The 17121-nt window shown below is 40.8% G+C and overlaps 2 protein-coding genes across 3 annotated transcripts; one reads left to right on the forward strand and one right to left on the reverse strand.

Annotated features, from left to right (window-relative positions):
- Positions 1–479: 479 nt before the first annotated feature.
- On the reverse strand, positions 480–3534 carry naa10 (N-alpha-acetyltransferase 10, NatA catalytic subuni). 2 transcript variants are annotated; one of them, XM_033628683.2, is made up of 8 exons: positions 3370–3534; positions 3104–3202; positions 2923–2981; positions 2784–2829; positions 2549–2664; positions 2364–2408; positions 1214–1298; positions 480–1048 (listed from the first exon to the last, which is right to left on the reverse strand). In XM_033628683.2, the coding sequence occupies exons 1-8, from the start codon at positions 3388–3390 to the stop codon at positions 866–868; spliced, it is 654 nt and encodes a 217-aa protein (XP_033484574.1). In that variant the 5' UTR covers positions 3391–3534; the 3' UTR covers positions 480–865. The 2 variants fall into 2 exon arrangements, with proteins under 2 accessions (XP_033484574.1, XP_078026166.1); XM_078170040.1 differs by having other exon boundaries at positions 480–1056; positions 1213–1298.
- A 2432-nt stretch (positions 3535–5966) lies between these two features.
- Positions 5967–16751, forward strand: LOC117258524 (ceramide kinase). Its single transcript, XM_033629525.2, has 13 exons — positions 5967–6344; positions 8546–8641; positions 8890–9027; positions 9117–9245; positions 9361–9424; positions 9520–9665; positions 10596–10670; positions 10802–10954; positions 11233–11338; positions 12252–12355; positions 14337–14533; positions 14615–14931; positions 16274–16751. Exons 1-13 carry the CDS (start codon positions 6221–6223, stop codon positions 16359–16361), a joined length of 1737 nt encoding a protein of 578 aa, XP_033485416.1. The 5' UTR covers positions 5967–6220; the 3' UTR covers positions 16362–16751.
- The last annotated feature ends 370 nt before the right edge of the window (positions 16752–17121 follow it).

Genomic DNA, 17121 nt, shown 5'->3' on the forward strand with positions numbered 1-17121 from the left:
AAAGGTGTGTTGATTGATTCAAAATGTCAGCTCACACATTGAGTAACAGGCAACAAAACATTTCACCTTAAAAGTTGCCAGTAGCTGCCAGCAGTAGCCTTTGAATGGCACAGTGATTTTTTGAATTAAAGTTACTTTGTCTATTGCTAACTATGAACTGGCAAAGATGGTTCCTTGCCATCATAGGAACAGTGGTTACAGTCCACTGTAGTCCGAGTGTTGATTCTTCATTTACCAATCTGTCTAGGTCTATCTTTGAGTATTGGATCAGCATGATTGGTGCCTCAACAGAGAGGTGATGAAAAACGGTAACAAAAATGGAGTTCTATTTGTACCATCCACAACTTTTGACCAAGGAAACAAAACAGATAACTGTTCTAAAGTGTAATTAACTGAACTGAACCAGACTGATTGGTGGAAACGAGGCTGACGCTGCTTTTATGATCACTTACTGAAAAAATTAAGTGTGATGCAAAAAGGATTATTTGAAAGATTTATTTGCAGTAATTCTGTTAAATAATTAAGAGACCAGATTGAGACAACTTGAAAAGCAGAAGTTGTTTTCAACTCTCTAAATCTAACAGAGCTTTGGGACACTTTTGGTAATAACAACAGCAATCCAATAAAAACATTGAGAGACCTATGATTCATTTTAGTTTCATTTAGATTACACCCCAATTTATGTCATTACCGAAACTCTTTGTTCATCGCTACACTGGAAAGCAAGATTTAAGAAAAACCAGTGATGGAAATGTTGTAACAGCTTTGATGCAAAGATGGTCAGTTTGTAAAGCCAGACATATTGTCAAATAGACATAAAAAGAGGAAGTGAGGGATGAATTTAAAAATGTCTAGGACTGCAGCGTCATTGTGAATCAGAAGAAGAATCTTTAACGTCTGTGCTTTCCGTTGCCTCGCTGACTTCGCTTAGCTCTTTGCTCTCTCCCCCGCTGTCTCTCTCGTTCTCTCTCTCCTGGTCACCAGACCCTGACGGGCTCTGGCCAGACGGAGCCTCCTGGCCCGATACACGCACTCCAGGCTTTCTCAGCTTCGGGGCATATAGACAGAAACACAACACATTCATAGTCAGTATCTGCTCATCTGAGGTCAGTGGTGTAGCACGTCCCCTGAGGACACATAAACTCTTGAAAATGATGTCAGTATAGCGTCAATATGTGTTGTCATACTGGATAAACATAGAGAATTTAGTCACCTCATCGGCCATGTGGGCCAGGTCTCGCTTCATGGCGTAGGCATCCTCCCCATCTGCATAGTATTTAGGCTCTACCTCACTAATCCTGTGAAGGAAAGACAACAAATCACATCACTTAAAGTCAGAATAAATATGTCAAATCAGGGCTGTAGCTGTCATTGAGGACACTGAGATCATATCCTTAGTTTTTGGGAGGTTAAGCAACATGGGAGGATTTTACAGTTACTGGTTGAGAATTTCATACTGCAGTTTCAGAAATTAGCAGTTAAAGTGTCAAGTGGGAGTAAATGAATAGTGTAGGTCGCAGTTTGTCCATAAACAATGCAACATAACAATATGTGCCGCAGTAGTGTGTAACAGGACTTAGGTATGTTATATATAGTTCTGTAGTGTCCTTACATAATTGTAATGTGAAACCACAACCCACCAGATTACATGTGCACAGTGTAACAAAAGTGCGTACCTTGGTTTCCTGTATGAAAAGGCCGTCAGTGTTTTTAAGACATAATATATTCAAATAAGATCACAGTCAACAAGTTAAAGAGGCGGAGGCTTGAATGTGTCAACCTTTCCTAACTGTACTGTTTTAAAGTGATGGCAAACATATTAAAATAACTTCTATTTCTATTCTTGTATAAAATATAGAAATGCAAGCACTTTCAATGACCCAGGCCTATTTATGTCTATTTTCAAAAACTGTCAAAGCCGTTATTCTTTCCCTCAAATTCACAAACTTTTAACTATTTCAAGGACCTGTGGGAACCCTGCCAAACGGTACTGGATTTTTGAGGCCAATACAACATCAAATATTGGCCATGAATGAACACTGTTTCTTAATGGCCTTGATGATATGAATGGGGGGGTGGGTGTGTGTGTGTGTGTGTGTGTGTGTGTGTGTGTGTGTGTGTGTCTTTGCACAGTGTGTACTGCAGAGTTGCAAAATGAACATGCAGTCAGAAAAAAATAATTATGCAACACTTCGCAAAACACCATGCTTTTGTAAGTGTGATTAAATTATAACTGATAACATATTCTAATGTATTTGCAATAAGCCACTATTGACCTGAACTGCACTGCACTGTAATAATACCACAGAAGTACGTGTATAACAATTAAAACACCAAATAATGTTGGCAAAGAACAGACTTACTGGAATTTGAGTGTGTTTGAGTACAGGTGCAGAGCTGCTCGGTTGCTGCAGGGCGGAGAAAAGATTGGTAAGTCCCTGAGAACAGAAGCACTGACACACAGAGTCTGAGCACATTTAGAAAAGGGGTACCATACAATAACTTAAAAGAGACACCAAGTCCACAGCAAGCCAACAGTGCAAAGTACCTTTTACGAACATGAAGCGAGACATATTTAGCATTGAAGTTTTCTATCATGGCCCGGCTGGCCTGGTCCATCAGCTTCTGTGCCAGGCCAAGGCGTCTGTGGGAGCGCTTCACAGCCTGCAAGACACAGATGAGTGTTTTTATTATGCCTCAGAGAAGCCAGCATATCTTAGTACAATAAAACATGTAACATGCTGAATATATAATTGACGAGGGTGTGTCTCGGTCTGACTCACCAGAGATGTGATGTGTCCATGAGGTACATCATCAGGGTCCTCCTCCCTATTTAAAGTTAACAGAAGTGTTTTGAAAAACTTTATACACCTTCTTTGTGCAAATGATGTCGGATAAAAAATAACAGTCACATATACTCACATCTTTGCCAACACATATCCCACAATTTTGCCATTTTCGTCCTCTGCAATGTATGACAGCTGAAACGATTCAAACAGACAATTAGTGTCAAACACACAAATGTGCAACACTGTAAGGATTTAAATGACAGGAGCAGTATTGTTAGCAGAGATAAGGGTCCACTGCACAGTGAATGAATCACCTGAGGCCAGGACAATCCGTGATAGAAATAGTATTTCATCTGGTAGTTTTCTGGAAGACACAGCAGGTTACAGTGCTGCATATTCATAAGATCCTCCGGCTGAAGGACAGAAAGAAACTGGTTAGTAAATATCATGTGCATGACACAACTCAAACCCTTTAATCGGCAAAATCTGGACGGCTAACTAGCAGGCTGTGGTAGCTATGCTAACTTAGCTAGCAGTAAGTAGAAACAGCATGGCTGTTGAGGGGATTCAGCACACTTACCCGTGCGTTTCGTATGTTCATTTTGCTAGCTTGTTATGTGGACTACGGAGACAAAAGTAAAATATACAACACGGACCAATTAATTCATAATAATAACGCTTAGGTTACAGGGTTTTAAAGAGCTTCTCTCGCTAGCTTGCTAAACCGAGTAGCTAGCAAGGAAGAGAGGGGAGGAAGGAGCGTGCCACAATAACGTCAGACACTTCCGGTCACAGTGTGCCCTGGGACTTCACAGTAAAACTCGTAACATATATGTGAGGCACGAAAGCATGCCATCTATCACTTTTATTATGAAGAATGCCTTCACGTCGATAAAAACCCGGATGTTATGTTGTTGGCTATTGTACATAGTTGCCTACTTTATACACCTGCAGGAATTTCCGGCTGTTCAAGCAAGACAGGCAAAACGGGTTACTGCTGTGGGGCCCCGGATCCCTAGGGTCCCCACAAAACCCCGGATTCATTGTGTGCCAATTAGTTGTTACAACGTTACAAAGAACAACACCAAATCAATTAAATGAGTCGTGTCTAATTACCTGTCTTGTGGTCCTGCCAAGTTTTTTATTTGTATATCGCAACAAATCACAAATTTGTTGTGTAAAATCACAAACAAGACTTTTGGTTGTTTTTTAGTTTAGCTGTGCTTGTGTGATCTATACTCTTTAATATAGTTAAATAAACACATTTTTCCAACTAATCTGCATGGGGCTAAGCAGTATTATTCCTGCAAAATACTAGGCTACTGGTCTCTTTGCCTGTAATGAAGCTGCCATCTGAATCTGCTTTGTACTCTGTGCTTTGATGGGAACTTTAGGGGTCAGCCTACACACAATGCACAGAGGATGGGAGTTGGAGTCAGTAGAGGCCAAAAAGCAAACTTTTGCTCTGGAGCCCCCTTTCAAGTCAACATAACTCTAAACTGATTTAACAGGTATTTCTTATGATTACATTTTTATGTAGCCTTGATTCAGTGTACCACGCATCTCCACTGGGTTTTAACAGATCTGGGAAAACTGCATTTTCCAAGTCTGCACCTTGGACATGGAACAACCTTCAAGCAGATCCAAATTAGACACACATATATCCATTGATCAATTTAAGGCCATCATAAAGAATGTAGTGATAGAGATGTGCTTGTTTTTCTTAAGAGGCCACATGTTTGAATAGTTGTTGTTGTTTTACTGTGGATTTCAGTATTATATGTTGTATTTGTTGCATTTTAATTAGTTTTGAGTGGCTGTTACCTTGGCCAGGTCTCCCTTATAAATTTAATCTCAATATAACTTTCTGGTTAAGTAAAAGCAAAGAAGAAGAAAAATGTGTTTTGGATAAGTCCATGTTAAGTCTAGTCAAAGTCTTTGAGGGAAGACTCATGACATATCATAGATTTTCATATTTAAAGGCATTCAGGTCTCTGAGTGCTTACCATTGAAATAATCATAAATCATCCTTCTTTTTCTTTTAAAGTAGCCTATTTAAAGCTTGATAGTGTTCTCGGAGACCAGGCTTTTTCAGACCCTAATAATTGAAGATGCGTGACCATGCAAGGTTTGTTAAAGTCAGTGAGGGCCTAAATTGTGTTTTTGCCCAGGGGACCCCCTAAAGTGAGTTAATCTTGCCATGGTTGACACCAGGGTTGTAAGACAGTACAAGCAGTGCAGTAGCACTTGGGCCCATGGGACAGGGGGGCCCATAAAGCCGGCCATCCAACAGCATGGTGACAGAGGACAGGCTCTTGAAACTAATTGAGATTACCACCTCAGAAATACAACAATGTTCAAAGAAAAACTCATGTTAGATTTAAACAGTGGGGCCAGCTACATGCGCCATCATAAGACAAACCAGTCTCCATCTTTTTTTTAGCAATCTATTCAACAATAAAAGTATATGCTTATTCTACATAAACTATAAAACCACAAACTAAAATAACTAAAAACTAAAATAAGTAAACTGAATACTTTTTACATTTTATTTGGTATTGTTGTCATATACAGATTTGTGCTTATGATTGCTGAATAAGTATATGTATGTTGATGCTGTGCAATGTCAAGCTGTAGCTAGTTTAGATGCAAAATCTTGCACTAGGGCCCATCATAGTAACATGCACATGGGGCCTGTAACTATCATACACCACTGATTAACACAGTAAACTACAAGCACAATATCCTGTCCTCTGAGTACTGAAGGGTGTTTTTGATCCTTTATAAATAATTTTCAGACCATCATCAACAATGAATCTCATTCCTTTTAAATTTTGTATATAATCCCTAAACCCTATTTAACCCCTTTTTTCTTATAGACTTCACAATGTTTTGGATTTGGATATTATAACTTATAGATCATCCCACTGGCTGGTATCATAGCCTGCTGTATATTTTATAATTTACTGTGACAAGATCAGATCCTTCTTTCAATCATTAATTTTTTTGTGCTGCTGTATAAAATAACCAAATCCCATAGCAGCAGCCTAACTGGCCAGTATATGCTCGCACTTCAGGTAAAGTACCTGCTGACATCCAATCAGCGGTGCAATATGCAAATAATTCAGGTGTCAACAGGGAGGGACTGTACAGGAAATATTGTGAGAATAACACCGGTGTGCGAGGCGGTGTATTCACCATTTCACGGGTGTGATGCTTAAAAAAAGACCTTCGGATTAATTCAGAGGAAGATGAAAGCTTTCACATGTCAGATAAGGACTCTGGTGGGTTGTAGACTGATGACGAGATAAGACTGTCAACCTGCTGCTGTTTCTCAGAGATGTAAAAGTTATGGTTGTGAAATGTAAACATAAAAGTTTTCGGAGAAACGGAAAAAGAGCGACTCTGTGGTTGAAAAAGCGCTTTTCCGGATGGAGACGGACCTGAGGCTGGAGTCAAGTTTATGGGTCGGGAATAAAAGATACCGGGCTGTTCTGACAGGCTGGCACTTCAACTGGACCGAGGTGGATAAGAAGAACCGGGACAAGAAAACAAGTAGGTGGCTCCTTACTCTCCCAGACATCATCCATCTATAATGTCTATAGACTATAGCATCACATAATGTAATATAATGATAATAATGTTTACATACGGCACCATAATAAGCTATACATAATAAGCTATTACTGCACGCGCACACAGGGGAATACTCTTACAGTCACGTTGTTGCCATGTAACAAGTGCAAAGCCACAACCTGTTTCCTGCTTTCACTGAACAGGCACACTATCATGATGAGAAACAAACAAGGCAGTATTATTTCTATAGAGGTAGCCAAGGAAACACCATGAACAAAACAATATTTGATACACCATACATGTAGACCAACTAAATTTTGGACCATTAGCCTACAGGGAGGGTTTAATTAATTAGCCCATGGCTGCTTTCAGAAAACACGTAGAACAAGTTCAGCAGCACAAACATGACACACAACCTTCTGAGACAGCTCATTGAAAACACGAACTATAAGAAACTCACACACCTCCTGGCATTTTTCCTCAACTGCACAATGCCTCTGCCTTTATGTGGCTGTCATTCATGTACACAGAGTGTGTACTGTGGGATCTGCTGTCACTACAGAGAAAAATCTGATAAAAGTTTTACAGAAATGTGTGTGTCTTTTGTGGGGCAACACACTTCTGGTGCTCAAACAAACACACAAACAAACAAAACCATAATGACGATACATTTTAGCACACCATACAGTGTGCTCTCTTTGACGTGTTCAAAAAGCCCTAAAAATATTGACCAAAAGACACAGTAATGTTTTACATGCTTCACACAAGCTGTATCATCCAAATCTCTCTGACGCAGTGAGGCTCCAAAACTGTTGTTGAACACCACCTACATCAAGAATTCCAATATATTATCTCCATGGCCTTGGTTTAATCAATATTTGTTATCAGGAGCTACTATCTCTCAAAGCCAGAAACCAGATAAGTAAGTCTCAAACTCAAGTATAAAGTCAGACACAGTCAATGGCTGGGTCCGAAATGCTGTGCTAACATACTGTTTAGTAGGGTAAAACAGTATGTGAGAGGTTTTAGTTTGTCCGTAACCTTAGAATAAAAACATACAGTATGTGAATTATATACTATTTCTGGCAAAATATTATATTATAGTAACACTGGACACTACGCCGCCATAAATATCGTCGTCAATGGCGTTAGCGTTCCTAACAGACATTGACCAAGACAGCTCTGTAACATCAATAATGCTCCAGTCAAGTGTCCGTATGAAAGAAGTGTAAGATTTCACTTTGCTAGGCGTAATACAGTTATAAAAGTAGAACTTAGGTTGGCATGGGTTACGATGGTTACACATCTCCAACCAGATCTGAGGAGGTGACGTGATAATTACAGCTCAGTGCGTCTGAAAAGATACATACCATCTTTACTTACACAAAAGTATGTCGGATGATAGAACACATATGGGGTATGTAGCCTAGTGCATAGTGTGCAGTTTTAAATGCAGCAAATAAATGGGAGCCTGAATTTGTGGACCTACAGAATCTTTATCTTTTTCATCCCCTAATAAGCTTTATTCTATTGTAGTGTTCTCAGTTCTGAAACACAAAAGTCATCCATATACTCAGGACATTCCCCTGGGTGCTCTCGCTGTCATCTATAACATCTTTCCCAATTTGCTGTCTATGGAGCAGCTCCAGATTTTATACCCTATGACATCACAGATTTGAGTTTTAGCACTCTTTTGGTTGTTTTTGTGAGAGAGTCGCTCATGTTAACTAATATTTTTGTACTGTCTTGAACCATAGTAATAACATGTATGAATTTTGAAAATAGGCATACTTCCCCTTTAAGGCAGACATTAAGTTATTTTTTATAGGCTAGGTATGAGTAATAATCTGGATAGTGGCCCCACTCTTATTAGGTGTGCCAGTGAGTCACCATGCATAATATCAGGACACTGAACCTGAAGCTGCCAAATATAATGCAGCCATCATCAACATTATTAGTAACACCTGTGTTTTTCCTACAAGAGATTCCCGGCATTGGAACAACTAATTGTGATGCAGCCATTATTCATTTTACACCTGTGCTTTGACACCTGCTTTGAAAAGTAAACATGTGTGAGGGAGGTCTGCAGTCTTTTCCAGTGGTTTAAATATTCTATTCATGGTATGCAAAGAAGCACTGATGTTTTAGTGCTGTGTGTGTGTGTGTCTGTGTGATTAAAGTTTCAGTACCTGTGGCGGAGTTGGTTGGAGTGGAGGATGGCCGAGTGGAGATCCTTCCCCAGAAGTCAGTCGAGGACACAGACAAAGACTTTACAGGTGGGTTCTCTTGGGAGACTCTCAGGTATGACAAACCCACGGCCACAGTCAGTGCTGTAGTAAATAATAACACAGCCTGAAGCATGACACGTCGTCTGTAAGAACATGGGTAATTTGCATACTGGTGCACGGCACTCAAGCTTTACAGTTTAGTCAAATATGTGCCTGTAATTCCTCACATTTTAGCAGGTGATGTTGTCGTTTTACACCATGGTTTTGTTTTCTTTCTTTCTGTCATTTACTCCCAGTTTTCTACGTGAAGCGCAGCAGCAGCGGGAGCTCTTATGGGTTACTATGGAGACTGGGCCAGACCCAGTTCACCTGCCTCAGTCGGGTGCTCAGAGACCAGTGGACGAAACACTTGAGAACTGCCGTCAAGACTCACAGTAAGGATGGATGATTAGAAATTCATTTTTAAATCCTCCAGAGTTTGCTGGCTCTCAACAACCTTTGACATTCCAAACATATCTTTCAGGTCCGTTGCGTCCAAACAGGCTGTTGGTGTTTATCAACCCATTTGGAGGGAAGAAGAAAGGAAGGAAGATCTACCATTCTCTGGTTGCCCCTCTGTTTGAGTTGGCTGGTATCAGCTCTCATGTAATAGGTAAAAAACAACTAAACTGTGTCTCATAGATGGCCCTAGAGACCTACTTCTTTAAGAAATAATCAATGAAAGTGACTGGCAGTCTATATATGTAATCACACCATTTATTGTTTAGTGACAGAGCGGGCAAACCAGGCCAGAGACCACCTCCTGAAGAAAGACCTGACGGGCTTTGATGGGTAAGAGCCACCAGCACCACAAAGTAAACACTGTGGTATGAGAGAATTCTGGGAGGTGCTTTCACAACAGAAACTCTTGTGTTTGTTTATAACAGCGTGGTGTGTGTGGGTGGGGATGGCATGTTCAGCGAAATACTTCACGGTTTGATTGGGCGGACACAACAAGAGGCAGGCCTTTGTGAGAATGATCCCACTGTCACCCTACAGCCCTGTCCGCATCACATTGGCATCATCCCTGCAGGTAATGACACTGCTGTTAAAGGGATAGTCAAGATTTTTTGAAGTGGTGTTGTATGAGATACTTATCCATAGTTAGTGTGTAACCTACAGAAGTGGGCCCCCAGTTTGGAGAGGCAGGTAGGAGTGCCACCACTGAAGCTAAGTAATGCACTGAGATGAATGGAGGCAGCAGCAAAACATATTTTAGCCATTTAAAAAAGGCCCATCTACAAAAATCAGTATTGGTTTAAGCGCACACCATATTCAGAAAACTTGACCGCTTTACCTTGCCGTCACACAGCCCTTTGCGACTGGGAACTGAAGTTCTTATATTGCTCTCTTCTAAGCCACCAGACTCCATTGACCAAAGCAGTAATTTTACTTTGCTGAACATAAGAGTTGCTGTCGACTGCTGACGACTGTTTCTTTATTTGTGTTATTGTATGACTTTGGTGAATCAGAATGAACCCTTTTAAATACCAAAGTCACATAATAACACAAACAAACTAATCAAATGAGGCAGCAGTAGACCAGCAACTCTTGTTTCCTGCAAAGTAAAATTACTGTTTTTGTCAAGTTTCACTGTTAGTTCACCTTCTCATCGGAGAGGCCTGTCTGACAGCAATCTAAAGCAGTGAAAATATTATAAATATATCGTATACTCAAACCATTTACTTTTAGGAAGGCCTTTTTTGGGTAGCTAAAATAAGTTTTTACTTCTGGCCCTGTCCACAGCAGTGCATTGCTTAGTCTTCGTGACGATAGGCTCCTTCTGCCTGCTTCTCCAAACTGGGGGCGTACTGACCACCATCTACTGTAGGTAACACACTGACTATGGATAAGTACTTCAAACAACCCCACTTCAAAAAGTCTGTACTATCCCTTAAAATATTAATTAATGATGGAGTTAGAGCAGTGACACACTCATCCTGCTCTGTTATATCTGCTGTAGGTTCTACAGACTGTGTGTGTTATGCCACAGTGGGAGTGATCGACCCTGTCACTTCGGCTTTGCACATCATCATTGGTGAGGAAGGATTTTCTTTAAAATAACTCACTAAATCAAAGTGTTATTCTTAAAATACCTAAACAATTTTGTTCACTCTGAGCTCCATGATAAACCCTAATGCCCTTTCTTATTCCCGTAACACCTTGCAGGAGACTCTCAGCCTTTGGATGTGTGTTCAGTCCATCAATCTTCTGCCCTGGTGCGCTACTCAGTGTCTCTGTTGGGCTATGGCTTCTACGGTGACGTGCTGGCTGAGAGTGAGAAACACCGCTGGATGGGACCTCTCCGATATGACTACTCAGGTGTGGACTGATGATTCATTTAGAGAACACAAATGACTGCATGGGAAATTACACAAGATGCTATTAGATTCTCTGCATCTGTTTTTAGGTGAAAGTTAAAAATTAATCCTGAAACCGTCACAGATAGAGGTACGGCTAAGATGAAAGGACTTCATGTGACGCACATGCACATTATCTGCCACAAAACCACATTCCCCACTTACATTCTCTTTAAAAGTGTTGTCTATTCATGCAGTGTTGTGCATTTTCAGCTAACCTAATTGCTCTCCTTTGTCTAGGCACAATGGTGTACCTGAGCAACAGGAGCTATGCAGGCATAGTTCAGTATCTACCAGCAGACCCGCTGCTCTCCAGCCCGAGAGATAGGACACGCTGCCTCTCAGGGTAAAACACAAAACTACTGACACAAAGACGGGTGTACACACAGTGCAATTAATGACAAACACAAAACAGACTCTCAAATTACAGTGTGCATAAGAAAATTACAGTGTGCACACCAGATTAAACATTTGTGATGTGGAGGAGTTTTAACACTTAAAACTTCAAACAACAACTATCTGGGAGCGTGGGAGCATTCTGGTACTTTTCCTGTATCACAGAGGTGACTTTATCTATGAATTAAGGATCCATATTCATCACTTTAGTTTCCAGTGTCACGTGACCTCAAACATATTTTGTATATAGCACCTTTCCATAAGTCCTAGTAACTCTTACAAGTGACTCATTTTGGATATCAAAAGTGGTGACTATGAAAACATGGGTGCAAGGTGGCCGTGTTGGAAGATGCCCAAAAGAACATATAAACTTCCATAAATGAAAGCCTGTAACATTTTCTGGTGACTACATGTACTCAAAGCCTTTCTGTAAGACCTCATTCTTATCTAAGCTGTCTAAGGATGAGAGCTTTTTTGACCTTGTTGACCTTAAACTCTTTAACGAGAAAGTGAGAAAGTGTCCCTGCGAGCAGAATCATTATTATTAACGCACCAGTCAGGTAGTTCAAATTCACTGCTAGAGACACTGTAACTGCTACCACCTGCAGCGGGGATTCGGGTGTTGGGTGCACCTCAAGGAGGGTAGGATCCACAGCAAGAGGAACTTGATCTAGATGAAAGGTGAGCCTCTGTCTCCCGTTAGCATGTACAATGCCTCTACCTTTGTCTGAGGCAGGTGCCTTTGGCTGTCAGCGAATGCTTTATGATGCTCTTATGAATGGGTGTCAAGGTCGAGGAGCTTGTTATTTCACAGACTTACAAGCAGAGTGAAAATTCTTTGTTTTGTGCGTGTGTGTCCTTAGGTGCAATGTGTGCTCCAGAAGCACAGAAAGACTTTTCCCCCACTCTTCAGATTCAGGCTCACTGTACAGCTCCCACTTCAGCCACCTAAGCAGTGACTCAGAAGGTAATAACATACACATATAAAAGTCCTGTTTTTGCATGTTTTAGCCCATTTAGCAGAAATTATGTATACTTTAAAGCAGCTTTTTTGTCTTGTGACCATTGACTGTATATAAAAATTGGATATAGTCAATGTGACGTCACCCATTTGTTTGTAGACTCCCATTTTGAAGCCTTGAGTTCTGCATGTTGGCCATCGCCATCTTAGTTTTTTGGGGGCCAGAAGAGACTCTATTTGGACGAGAGGGTGGAGCTGTGGGGTGTCATAAACTGTGGTGACACCTCGCAGACGGCCCCACCCTTAATTATGCATAACTTTAAGCCTTAATAAAATGTGAACGGGTGAGTTGTATAAAAGTTCGGCCCCCGTACAGTTGTCATAAAGGGTGAAACCAGCTATAGAGACCAAAACTGTTTTTGTATCAGGCTGTAAACTTGTTTATTTCTGTTGCAAGGTTGGGTATTTCAACATGGGTGTCTGACTCATTTTTGGAGCCAGCATTAAGTAACCATTAGAGAAACTGCCGTTATTTTGCACGTGCTCATTGTCTTTATTTTCCTGCCCTTGAGGCTGCTGCGTAATTGTTAAGCTTTAAAACAAAGCTTAAACTTTCATTAGTCATTCAACATGTTCTTGTTGACTTCCCCTCGGCACTGGCCTTTAGGAGAGTCTCTGCTGCCCTCATAAGTGTTGTTCCACTTGTGTGAAAAACTGAAGTGAACTTGTCACTCCAAAGGTATCACCCACAATGCATTGCAGTTAAGCATTTGATGCATGAAAAAAAACATGGTTAGGTGGCAGTAAAGTCTGGTTGCTTGCCACCATGGTATGAGAAGATAAATTATTTGGAAAAATAATAAATAAAATAAATAAATTTAGTATCTGTCATGCTTTTTGGTTTCACTTTTTAAAATACATTTTATAGGTCTCTGTACATTTGTAGAGGTTCTTGAGTTAGCAGATAGTTTCTTAAGACAACTGAACTTAATACAGTTCAGTTTGATTTCTTTATTCTCAACTAGGGTTGCAAGGATATGAGATATTCAGGGTACGATAACTGTCTCAGAAAATATTGCGGTTCACAGAATCACTGTATTACAACATTTTTATTATCAGTCACATTTTTTACTATTTTTTGGCTGAACAATGGGTTTATTGCTATAATTAAAACCTTGAATCATTTTTTTATGGATGTATGTGTAAAAAGTCTCCCTTTTAAAAATAAGGGTGAGAATCTACCATCCAGATGCATTTTTTAAAATATTGTAGATAAGCAAATGTTCACGGTATGATAACCGTCAATTGTCACATCGTTGTATACCTTAAGACAGGTATACTGCTGCGACCTTATCCCCAACATAATCTCTGTCACAATAATAGTTATGATACTGATGCAGCTTATAACCAAGTGCCTGCCAATGTATTACAGTTATCCCCAGAAGACGCCTTCACCTCACTGAGATGATTAAGCCTGCAGGTATTTCTGATAGTCTGTAAAAAGCAGCGTAGCACTAATCTTACTGTTGGTGGTTGATCATAATAGCTTCGGCCAAAAGTGTGCAAGGGCTGATGTGTTCATTTAAATCCCCCACTCCTCCCCCTGCTTGCAAAGTGGCATCTGTGCAACGTATGCTGTGTAAAATGAATGAGGGGAAGTGGAACTACTAATGAAATGCAGTGTAAGTCTAACTGAAACTCCACAGTGTGAATCTTATGTCTAAGATTGTTTTATTTGCAACATATAGAGAGCTGCAGTGGTGACGAAAAAACTTTTGTAACAGAAAACAAACACAGCAAACTCAGCTCAAACCAGTGGTTGCCTATAAAGTAAATATTAGAAATCAAGGGTATGAAAAACGTTGTGGACAGTGGTGAGCAGTAAAGTGCTTGATGGGCTAAAACATGCAAAAACAGTAGTATGGTCCTTAAAGTTTCATCTGTGATATTTTTTAACATAGCATGATGTCTCTCTGTCTCTGTACAGGCAAGTGGGTGAGCGTGGAGGGCAGGTTCAGGTGTGTGTCTCTCACTTGTATGTCCAGCTCATGTCCCAAAAGTCCTCTGGGCCTCTCTCCTTCTGCTCACCTGGCGGATGGAACAGGTGACCTCATCCTGGTGTGGGACACTCACCCACTGGGATTCCTCAAGTTCCTCTACAGGCACACAAGCTCACAGGACCAGGTACGGGCACTTCCACATTACAACCAAGCTGGACATGCAAGATTAAACACCACTTAACCTGATCTCTGCCGCTTGTCTTAGTTTGACCTGCCGTTTGTGGAGGTTCACCGGGTGAAGGCCGTCCGCTTCTCCCTCCCCCCCAACAAAGAGGAGGACCCATATGAAGAGATCAGGGAGACGAATGGTGTGGTAGATGAAGAGGAGAGAGGCGACATCGAGACTGTAAGCAGGAATGGATCTCAGCAGCACCTGGCAGAGGGAGGCACAGGACGAGACATGACAAAGGAGCAGAAAGCAGCGAACCCCTTTATGTGTGGTCTGTGCTGCAGTAAAGCTCCTGCTGTGTCAGTGTGGAACTGTGATGGAGAGATTCTGCCTTCCACTGAGATCCTCAGCAGGTAAGAGTGTTCAGTCATCCACATGTTGTTTAGAGCAGTGGTTCCCAACTGGCTCAGCCACAGGGTCCAGATTTCTCCTTAGTCATTAGTTCAAGGTCAGAAACAGTTTAATATATTCAATGTCATACTTGAGTTATGCCATGTTGTTGAGCTAGTTTGCTGTCTCTATTAAGTAGCTGTCAGTCAGTCACTTGCACTTCTTCTATTAGTTTAATGGTGGTTGGCACACCAGCTTTCAGGTGCATTGCCGCCACCTACTGGACTGAAGTGCAGAGCAGTAGATTGGCAGGAAACAAAACAACAACCAAACCTAAATTCTCTCTATTAATTCTGTTCTTCTTAAATAATTAAATAGAAGCTTACGTACATTCCTTGATGTCTTTTCCAAGTGGATTCCCTAATGTAATACTGTGGTTTTTTCCACGTTAATCCTGTTTAGTCACTCACTCTACAGCAGGAAACAACACTTCAAAATAAAAGCTCTGTGGGGCGTCGGTGGCTTAGTGGTAGAGCATGCGCCCCATGTACAAGGCTGTTGCCGCAGTGGCCCGGGTTCAACTCTAGCCTGTGGCCCTTTGCTGCATGTCACTCCCTCTCTCTCTCTCACACTTGTCTGTCCTATCCATTAAAGGCTAAAAATGCCCCAAAAAATATCTTTAAAAAAAAAGAAATAAATAAAAGCTCTGTGCCAGAAGTCCATTCAGAATGGACCCACGACCCACTTATGGACTGCAACCCACCGGTTTGGAACCACTGATATATTGTATTCTCATATGGTACTATATTATCCTCCTAATATATGTCAGGTTTAACTTAAAGGGATACTTGGCCGGTTTTAAACAAGCTTGTATTATAACAATATGGGTCGTATGTGTAAATAAACTACAGTGAACTTTCCTCTATCTTGCCAGCACCCTGATCTCCCTGGTCTATGAATCAGGAACATACTTTAGCTCATTGTTTAACTGTAATTCAAGATCATTTGCTCCCCGCCGGCTACCATATTGTTCCTGTGTCAAAATGTCCAAGCTTGCATTACATCACCCACCAGCGGGAGTGTTTGTTGGTTATGCTGGGCGCAGTGCATTCTGGTAGTTATAGGTTTTCCACCTCTTGAGCAAAAGCAAATCACACAGCCCTTTGTTTCTATTTTCTCTAGTCATGTAGAACCCATTTCAAAAGTATTTGCTTTCATTAAGAAAAGAGCATCCTTTCAGCAGTGAAATACTTCTTTAATCTTAACTCAGCTCAGTCACATACCAACAAAACAAAATAATGCACAGATGGCGAAGGATGACTATTTCTCAGGAGCACAGTTTTTAACTGTCTTCACTTCTCTCAGGATTCATGGCCAGCTGGTGCGTCTGTATGCCAGGGGCATCGAGGACAGAGCAGCCATACACAACTGCAGCGGGGAAGGACTAGTGTGAAAGGGGATGCACCCGAAACAAAAAGTCAGCTAAACTGTGGATGATGACAGAAAAGTGATACAGTTTCTAATTTGTGAATTCACTGAGGCAGCGAGTCTGTCATGGCCAAAGAGTTCCTACAATTTCAGGTACTTTTACATGTTTTCTCATTGCAATAATGAGATAACTATTTATTCTTAAATGAGTGTGTGTTTGTCGAATACTGCTGCTTAAAACACTAATAAAAGACTTGCTAATTGATACACCTGTCTTTAGTGCAGGTTTTAATGCTATATTGTGTTTGTATGCATTGTTTGATCTGCAATTTTTTTTCACTTGAGCTTCCTAAGAATAAAGTCATGTGGACTGTTAAAAAAAAACATCCTAACGCAATAAAAAAGACTGAGCTGACTCCTTTTATTCTTTATTTTTGTCAACATTTGTTCAGCGGTGCAGTGTACCCTCAGAGGATCAACAGCTTTGCCTCCTATTTGTTGTGTATAAACAATCATGTATGATTGATATCTTCACTATTTGTATTGTCAACACAGCTTCCCCTACTGACAGATTATATTACTATTGTAAAAGCCATTTTACGGTTAAAAATCATGAACACATGAAAGAACAAATAAAATAGTCCCAAAGAAGAAGTTGTTTAAACACATGTCTGTGCCTGCTGCACTTCCCACGGCCCTCTGAGTACTGCCAGGATCAGCAAATGGTTTATTGGTCAGAGTGTGTATTTATTTAAGTGTGTGTGTATTTGTAGATGGGAGGCCCC

The sequence above is a fragment of the Epinephelus lanceolatus genome, chromosome 8 (genome assembly GCF_041903045.1).
Source record: "Epinephelus lanceolatus isolate andai-2023 chromosome 8, ASM4190304v1, whole genome shotgun sequence".
NCBI classification, from domain to species: domain Eukaryota; kingdom Metazoa; phylum Chordata; class Actinopteri; order Perciformes; family Serranidae; genus Epinephelus; species Epinephelus lanceolatus.

What these genes read in the sequence shown, in the direction of transcription:
- naa10 (XM_078170040.1), bottom strand. Translation starts at nt 3,390, where the DNA reads ATGAACATACGAAACGCACGG. An exon ending in ATGGACACATCACATCTCTG is followed by an intron (nt 2,665 to 2,783) that starts GTGAGTCAGACC and finishes TGTGTCTTGCAG; the next exon opens with GCTGTGAAGCGCTCCCACAG. An exon ending in GGCCCACATGGCCGATGAGG is followed by an intron (nt 1,057 to 1,212) that starts TGACTAAATTCT and finishes TCTGTCTATATG; the next exon opens with CCCCGAAGCTGAGAAAGCCT.
- LOC117258524 (XM_033629525.2), top strand. Translation starts at nt 6,221, where the DNA reads ATGGAGACGGACCTGAGGCTGGAGTCAAGTTTATGGGTCGGGAATAAA. An exon ending in TATCAGCTCTCATGTAATAG is followed by an intron (nt 9,246 to 9,360) that starts GTAAAAAACAAC and finishes TTTATTGTTTAG; the next exon opens with TGACAGAGCGGGCAAACCAG. An exon ending in GGCTTTGCACATCATCATTG is followed by an intron (nt 10,671 to 10,801) that starts GTGAGGAAGGAT and finishes AACACCTTGCAG; the next exon opens with GAGACTCTCAGCCTTTGGAT.